The sequence below is a fragment of the Cystoisospora suis genome (assembly GCF_002600585.1).
Source record: "Cystoisospora suis strain Wien I chromosome Unknown contig_1214, whole genome shotgun sequence".
In the NCBI taxonomy this organism is placed as follows: domain Eukaryota; phylum Apicomplexa; class Conoidasida; order Eucoccidiorida; family Sarcocystidae; genus Cystoisospora; species Cystoisospora suis.
In genome coordinates this window covers 1-8,627 of record NW_027154015.1, presented here as the reverse complement: position 1 = coordinate 8,627, position 8,627 = coordinate 1, and the positions used below count along the sequence as shown (strand labels likewise).

The 8,627-nt window shown below is 45.0% G+C and overlaps 1 protein-coding gene across 1 annotated transcript in view; it reads left to right on the top strand.

Annotated features, from left to right (window-relative positions):
* Positions 1-8,627, top strand: part of CSUI_002857 (uncharacterized protein) — a gene marked incomplete at its 3' end in the record, with an annotated part of 22,374 nt that extends 13,747 nt beyond the window's left edge. The window contains exon 5 of the mRNA XM_068063056.1: positions 2,562-8,627. Within this exon, the coding sequence (XP_067924960.1) occupies positions 2,562-8,627 (6,066 nt within the window). The remainder of the gene's footprint in view (positions 1-2,561) is intronic.

The window sequence follows — 8,627 nt, the reverse complement described above, 5'->3', positions numbered from 1 at the left end:
GCATATCATGAACAGGTCTAACTTTTTTCTTCAGGTTCTTCTATTCACTTGAGAAAGGACTTTGGTCGGGTGAACTCACGCCAGGCCTATGCAAAGTACCCTTGGCACATCAACCACGTGAAAGAAAGAGAATGTAAGAAAGAGAGAGAAGCATGAGATGTTTCATTGTCCCAAGATTTCTCTCAAAGCTCCAGATGAGTGACGGAGAAAGGCGGTGGGCGAATGAAGACTACTTTAGCTAAACCCGGCGGCCTGACGATTCTATTTGTATAGCCCAAGGGGATGAGCCAAGAGATTCGTCGTTCTATCTCGAAAAAGAAATTCTCCTGTTCTTTTTCCTCTTCTGTTCAGAGGTTGGTTCTATGACATGCCGTCTCTTCATCTCTCTGTCTCTCTTTCTTCTTCTTCGCTTTCATCTATTCCATGGCTTCTTACTAGTTCATCCGACAAGCAGGGAAGACTTTTTAGAAATAGGATCGAGCTCCTCTTATCTTCATTCATCGTCTTTCGTCTTCTTCTCAAAGAAAAGATAGAAGGAGAGAGGAGGAGTGAGGTCGTCGACAGGAAATGAGCGAAACGAAGAAATCCCTGTACCTGTCCCGCACTCTGGACACCTCACAAAGATACCTCTGTCTTAAGGAGGAGGGAGAACAAGAAAGAGCTCTACCTATTGGTGGGAATGGATCTTCCTCTACTTGAGACTTAGAAAGACTAAAAACTATATCTAACTATATGTCTCTGTCATCCAAGGGATACGCGGAGCATCTGCTTTTCTTAGTTGGTTTGTAGTCTTCATATTCCACACGGTCTCTCGGATTCATCTTATCCTCCGTGGTGTACGTACACCCGAAGAAATGACGATACAGTGCCTTCTTCCCCCGCATGTTCTTTAGTACATGTAAGATCTCTCTCTCTCCCTTAGAATCCCCTGCTGAGAAGGCAACTGAGATTTCTCCTGTAACCTCCGTCTATTGAATGAAAAGTTCCCTCACCTACCTTTCTTCGCTCTTAACGTAACAAGGAGGGGAGCTGCTTCTCGAATCATCCGATAGCTTCACGAAGAATGGGCTAGATTTCCAAACTTCTCTCTTCTTTAGAGTGCTTACGTGTAGTCTCGCTACTACATAAGCATACACAAATACACAGGCCTTTCGGGTCGGGTGAAAGGAGAGTTTCTTCTATCCATCAAGACCCTGTTTCGGACATATCGGAGAATCTATCTATTTGTCTCCACCCCTATTCATCTTTTCATCAATGGATCTGTCTACATGTCTATCTGACTTGTCTAGCTAAGTAGACACTAGCTACATGTCTACATCGCCCTTGCAAAGACGTTGAGATTTCCTCTACGGTTCATGAGAGGCCGTATAGACTCACAGCTTACGTGTGTAAAGTCAGAGTCCTTCTCTTTTCATCTCTCTCTCTTTCTCTTCCGCTCTTCGTCCAAAGTCTACTTCTCTCCTCATATCTCCCTATAGAGAGAGAGAGAGATATATATATATATATATAGTTGTATAGAGATATACATACATACATAGATCTACTTTATTTACTACATACGTATGTCCACAAGTCATATATGCGTAAGCCACACGTAAAACGCTGTCTATACAAGATCGAAACGTGTGAAACAAAGAAAGAGAGTATACCATTCTTATAGATAGATATGGACAGAAGGTAGTCTTCCTTCGCTAACCCAGTCAAATCCATCAGCACAACAGGTAGAGAGAGAAGGAAGACACCTCGTTTGACAGAAGGGAGGAGAATCGAGAAAGAAAAACCTCTTCTCAAGGAGACAATGAAGAGAAAAGGCGCCAGACGTTTCTTCAGTTGAATGAAGGTCTACTCACGTGACTGACAAGGAAGAATAAGCAAACAGACAGATGGGATAGCCACGAGGCTATCTATCTATCTATTTATCTCTCTTCTTCTCCTCTCTACTTCGGTGACTTCAGTAGACATATAGACATACTACAGGATCATCAGCATGTAAACGTCTCGCTCTTTCTTCCTCATTTTCTTCTTCTTTCCTTTCTTCTTCTTCTTCTCTTTCTTGTTCTCTTTCTTGCGGGGTCGTCATCGTGCCTACGGAGTGCCACCCCGAGTAGTCGTGGTGCTAGAGCTGTTACTTCTCAAGCATGCAAACATTCTTCTTCTTATTTCTGTGTGTCTCTGTTATCTAGTTAAACCGCTTGTTCTTCCTTGTCTAATTTTCTTCCGCTGTTTCTTCTTTTTCTTCTTTTTCGACTTCTCTCTTGTCTTTCTGCAACATCTCTCCTTTTGTGCTGATCTCCTCTCTCTCTTTTAATGAGGAATCCTAGCCAACTCCGTTCAGTCCTTACAGGCGGCAGCATCGAGCCTCCGACATTGTCGACACTCTCCACTGCAATCTAAACCCTTGCCTGCTACTTACTCCCTCACTTACTCTTCTCCTCTTCTCAACATCTTCATCTCTCTCCGTCTTCTTCTTCTCCTTCTTTTCCTAGTATCGATTCAAGCCTAGGATTTCACCCTCTCTTCTTGACATATCGATTCAACCTCTTCAAACACCTCCCACAACTATGTCTCCATACAATCTTTTTTCTTCTTCTTCTCCTTCATCTTCTTCTTTTCATTCTTCTTCTTGTCCTTGTTCTCTCTCTTCTTCTTCTTGGAGACCTATGCAGAAGTCGCCTTGTCTGTCCTCTACTAAGTACCAGCATGTTGCGAAGACACAGACGTCTTCTCTCCCGTCTCCGTCATCTCCTTTTCTCCTTCTCTCTTCTTCTTCTTCTGTGCTCGTGAACCCAAAGAAAAGAAAAGGTGGAGGAAGGGGGACAGCAAGGACGTCGGAGGCTCAGTTTTGCCTTCTTTCTTCATCTTCTCCTTCTATAAGACGGAGATCTCTTCAACAACGATCTATAGGTCTTTCTTCAAAGAGTTCTAAAAGTGTTCTCCATTCAGTGTCGACTCGAAAAGAGAAAGAAAGAAGGGCCCTTTTCACAGGGAGACACTTCTCTTTCCCTCCAAGAGATCGACACTCCAGAGAATTTACACAAGACAGAAATCAACGGAAATTTGCATCTCCTTCTCTTCCTTCTTCTTCGTCTCTGTCTTCTTCAACTTTTCTTTCTCCTACCTCTTCTCCAACTTACCTTTCTTCTTCTCCAACTTCCCTTTCTTCTTCTCCAACTTCTCTCTCTCCTTCTTCTTCTTCTCCGTCGTCTGTCTCTTTTCCTTTTTCTTCTCCTAGTGTCCGTCATTTACAGAAGAGGCCTTCATCATGGACTAGCTCTTTGAAGAGAAAAATCGAGAGAGAGGAAGACAGAGAAGCGACTCTTCTGCTGATAACGGAGAAGGAGAAAGAGAGGACGAGAAGACCAGAGAGAAGAACTCGCCAGCTTAAAGTCGAAGAAAGAGAAGAAGAAGAGAAATCCTTCCATAGACAGAAAGAGAAGGAGGACACCCCAACTGCACCTACCGGTGCCCCTAGCAGTTTGCCCTCCTCTTCAAGTGGAGCTTCTAGAGATGACAAATCCATGAGAAGTGAAGGGAATAAAGCAGAGGAAAGAAAGAGAGAAGAACCCCCATGGAGTAATTCTACACGTGATACATGTTTACTGGCAAAATCTTGTTTCTGTCGTCGTTCTTCTTGCTCTCCTTATTCTTCCCGTCATAGTGACCAGACGTCCTTCTCTCATTTTATCTCCTCTTCCTCTTCTTCTTTCTCTTCTCTTCTTCTCTTTCTTCTTCTTCTTCTCGCTATCGGTGCTGTCTCTCATAGTCAAGCAGCCTCTATCGGTCTCTACCGTTCAGCCCTTCCTTCTTCTTCTTTTGCCAGTTTTACTTCTCGAGATGAAGAGAAGAGAGAGGAAAAGAACCAAGAGGGAAAGACTCGTGAGAGACTTCTCTCTGCTGGTCGAGATAGATCAACGTCTTCTTCTTCTGCTTCTTCTTTCTCACGAGGGAAGCCTCATGCGAAAGGAGGAAGTAAGAAGAAGTCTTTAGATAGGACTATTACTGAGACTAACTATCTCTCCTCTTCTCCACTAACAGTCAACCCTCCTTCTTCTTCTTCTTCTCCTCCTTCTTCAGCTGCTCCTTCGGATACAGTCGCCACGGTAGCCTTTTCTGATATCTTTGCTCCAGCGTCTGCATGGGCCCCTCCCGCCCAAGGATATTCTTCTCCTTCTCCTTCTTCTCCTTCTTCTTTTCAATTTCCCACTTCCTTACAAAGTGACTCTCCAGAAGCGAAGAGCGAAAGACGTTCGAGAGATTTATGGATGGACCTCCCTTCTTCTTCTTTTCCTTCTTCTTTTTCATCTTCTCCTATCGTCGTCACCAAGAAAGAAGGAGAAGACGAGAGAGACTATCACTTCAATAGAGACAGGTTTGCTCCCGCTGAAACACTAGCGCCATCTCTTCCTCTTCTCTCAGATGGTACACAGAGACATCGAGAAGACAAGAGCGATGAAGAGAAGAAGAGGAAGAAGAGCTCCAACTTAGAGAGAAGAAAGAAGGAAGGCGCGAAAGCTTTAGAAGAGGACGAAGAAGAAGAAAAAGGCAAGGCGTTTGACGACAACATAGAAGCTGGTCGGCGAAAAGAGAAAGAGAGAACAGAAGCCGAGGAGGAAGAAGAAAGACTACTAGAATGGAGAAGAGAACAATGGAGAGATCAACAGATGAAGAAGAGATTGTACAGTCACGCTGAGAGAGATGGAGATTATGAGGAGAAAGAAGAAGAGGAAGAAAAGAAGAAGAGATCTGAAAGAGGAGAAGAAGAAGATATCATGACAGTTCCTTCGTTTGAACTCCTTCACGGGCCATGGAAAGGCGAAGACGAGGACAGCCTTTCTAACCAAATCATGAAGAATATAAGAGAAAGAGAAGAAGCCGTTCGTCTCCAGAAAGACATGTTGAAGAAAGAAAAAGAAAGAGAAAGATCACCCTCTCGTCAACAAGCTCATGAAAGAGGAGGAAGGGAAGTCCAGAGATCGACTAGTCGCCATTCAACTCGATCCTATCAGCCTCTTTCTTCTTCTGCTGTAGAAAGAGAAGACAAGAGAAACACCTGGGACTCCTGGCTAGATCAGTGGAAGGGGGAGAATGAGGAGAAAGAAGATGTCAAAGAGAAAGACAACGTAACAGAAAGTCAAGATGAAAGAATAAGAAGAAGAAAAGAAGAAGAAGAAAATACGATCTCTTATCTCCAAAGAACCTTCGATGAAAAGAACTCTCCAGAGGAAGAAAAAGACCCATCTGAAGGAAGGGAAATTTCCTCTTCTTCTTCATCTTTCTCTTCTCTTTCTCCTTCTTCTTCTTCTTCATCGTCTTCTTTATCTGCGTCTTCTTCTCCAGCTTCTTCCTCTTCTTTTTCTTCAGTACGTAGTGGCTCTCCCACATCGCTCTTGAAAGGCCTCGACTATTCTGCTGTAGAGAAGAGTGAAGACTGGGGCAGTTCACAAGGAGAAAGAGAAGAGACCGAGCCAGGAGGAAGAAGAGGGAGTGCTTCGATGGGAGGAGAGGCTCCAAAGCCAGATAATAGAGAAGAAATCGTTCGAGAGACTTTGTCAGCCATGCAGGAACGGATCGAGAAGGATAAGGATGAAGAGAAAGACAGAGAAGAGAAACAGAAAAAGACAGAAGTTAAAGAAGAGGACGAGGGAGGAGTAGCAAGAGGTTACCTTCTTACAGATTCTTTGACCTCTATCCATACAGGAGGAGAGAAGATCAAAGAGAAGAGAGACGAAGGAAGATCCGTAGAGCAGACACCTTTCTCTTCTTCTTCTTTGCATCAGAAGAAGCTCCATCTTCATCCAGCCGAGAAGGAAAGATGGAGAGGCACAGGAGTGAAACAGAGAGGAGGAGAGAAGATCCATTCAAGATCAAAGCTCTCAACGGGGACAGCAGGAGGAGGAGGTGTACGTACACCGCCTTCCGGTATAGGAACAACCCCTGGAGGGCTAGGCAATAGAGGGAGAATCGAGAATAGAGGAGATGTAAAAGCGTGGGAAGACTTGGTCTTAGATCAGCACGAAGGAAAGGCCGAGAATGAGGAGGGTGATGTGACTGAGGAGAAGAGCTGGGCCACTTCCTCTGATTCGGCTGATAGAGTGCACATCCATCCTTTCTTTGATCTTCTTGGAGATCCATGGTTAGAGGGCTTCCAAGATGAAGAGGAAGAGAAAGAAGCTAGAGAAGGAGAAGAAGGAGAAAATCGAGATGGAGATGAAGAAGATGACGTGAAAGCAAAACAACGAGAGCAAGGGAGAAAGTGGGTTCTCACTCTTCAGCAGGAGCAGAAATCCCAGGGAGAAAAAGAAAGAGCAGACGTGACTAGCGATAGCAGTAGGGGAGGTTTGAGGAGAGAAGAAAAGGAAGAAGAAAGAGAAGGACAGGGGGAGATCCGAGGAGAAGAAGAGACCCTTGATAAGCGAGAGGAACAAGAAGGAGAAGAACATCAAGAGAGAGAAGAAGAAGATAGTAATAAGGAAGAGGGAAGAAGAGCGAAGAAGAACAAGAAGAAGGACAAGGAAGAGAGAAAAGAGAAGACCGGAGAGATCCAAGGGGGGGGTCAGACGCCATCCGCGTTGTCGAGAGACCGTGGAGGTAGTCGTGTGATAGAAGACAGAGATAGAAAGAAAGAAAACGAACGACTGAAAAGAGAAGAAGAAGAAGAGAATACTGATAACGTAATGAAGAAAGAAAAGACAGAAAACCTCTCATCAATCCAAGAAGAACAATCTTTCACAATGGAGAAATCCCCTTCATGGATAGACACTCCCGGAGACCCTTCTTCTTCTTCTTCCTCTTCTTCTTCTTCTTCTTCTTCTTCAACGTTTACAGCGGAGAGATCGAACCCGAGGACAGATCACCTGCTTACTCACCGTCGAAGGGAGGCCTCTGAGAGAAAGGAGGAGGAAGAGGAAGGAGGAGGAGGAAGAGCCGAAGAAGAAGAAGAGAAGCAGCATCTCAAGATATCTCTTTTAAGAGGAAGAGGAGGAGGAGGAGAGAGTGGCACCGAGAAATCTTCTTCAAGGAGCGTGGGGTGGAATGAAGAAAGACTTGAAGAGAAGGAAAGACATGAGAGAGATGTCTCTCTAGGAGGCCTAGGAGGAAAGAGACGTGAAGAGAGAGAAGAAGAGACAGACGAAATCGACGGTCCTGTTGGAGAGAAGACCCTGGAGGAAGAGAAGAAAAGAGAGAAAGGACAAGAAGAAGAAGAAGGAAAGCAGAAAGAGGTAAGAGAGACATCCCCCCCTCACGATGGTTCAAGAGAAGAACCGAGGGGGGAGCAGGAGAAGAAGAAGAAAGAGAAAGACGAGAGAGAGAAAGTAGATGAAGAAGAAGAGAAGGCAGAGGGGGGTGTTCTTCCATCTGCCTCAAAAGAAGAAAAAGAAGGAGGAGAGACAGGAAGGCTATCAGATGCTAGTGCCACAAAAGGCAATGCTCTCTGGGCTGGGATGCGAGAGAAGAAGAAGATTCCGAGGGAGGAGGAGAAGAAAGCAGGAGAAGAAGAAGATGAAAAGAAGAAAGAAGATGAAGAAACAAGACTAGCGCCACATGAGAACGTCAAGGAAGGACAAGAGAAGAATGAGAAGAAAGAGACAGATGAGAGAGAGAAAGCAGGTGAAGAAGAAGAAGACAAGAAAGGAGAGGGAGGCGTTCTCCCATCTGCTTCCAAAACAAAAGAAGAAGGAGGAGAAATGAAGCTATTAGAAGATGCTAACGCGAGGGCGAAAGGCAACGCTCTCTGGGCTGGATCAAGAGGAGAGAAGAAGATCTCGAGGGAGGAGGGGAAGAAAAGAGAAGAGAGAGGAGGAGAAGAAGAAGAGGATAAAAAGAAGAAACAGAAAGACGACAGAGAGAAAGGAAGAGAAGAAGACGAAGAAACCCAACAAGACAAGGAGAGGCTGGAATCTTCTCCCGTCTCCCCTGAAAAAGCCGAGCATCGAGATGGAGAATCGAAAGACGAGGAGCGCAGTCAAGAAGGAGAGCGTGAAGGTGCGGTCTTGCCTAGCCCAGGAGAGAATAGTAGAGAGACAGAGACGATCAAGAAAGCGAGGAAAGGAAATGCGCTCTGGGCGGGAGGAGGAGAGGAGAAGAAAGACGTGACTAAAGAGAACAAGGAGGAAAGGAAAGGAGAGAATGAGGAACAGAGTCCAAAGAAAGAAGAAAAGAAAGACGGCATGAAAGAGAGAGAAGAGTCAAATCATACAGGTGTCCTACCAGGTGGCGGCTCAGATGAGAGAGAGAGAGGAAAGGTAGAAAGGGAGATCAGCAAAGGACAGCCTATAGGAGCAGGAGGAGGAGGAATAGAGGGAAGAGAAAGAAGACGTAATGAAACAGAAGAAGAAGAGAAGAAAGGAGAGAAGAGAAAGAAAGAAGGAGAAGAGAAGGAAAACGAGACCAGAGAACACGAAGACAAAGGTAAAGGTCATAATGAAGTGAATAGCAACGGAAGGAGCAAGAGGGAAGGAGAAGGGGGAGAAGAAGAAAAGGATAAGAAAAAGAAAGAAGAGAGAGACCAACACACACAGGAAGGCGTGCTACCTGGAGAGGAGAGAGGATCCGATGCAGAAAGCAATAGAGGAGAATCGAAAGGCAACTCTATATGGGCGGGAAGGCCGAAAGAGGAAAGGAAGAAG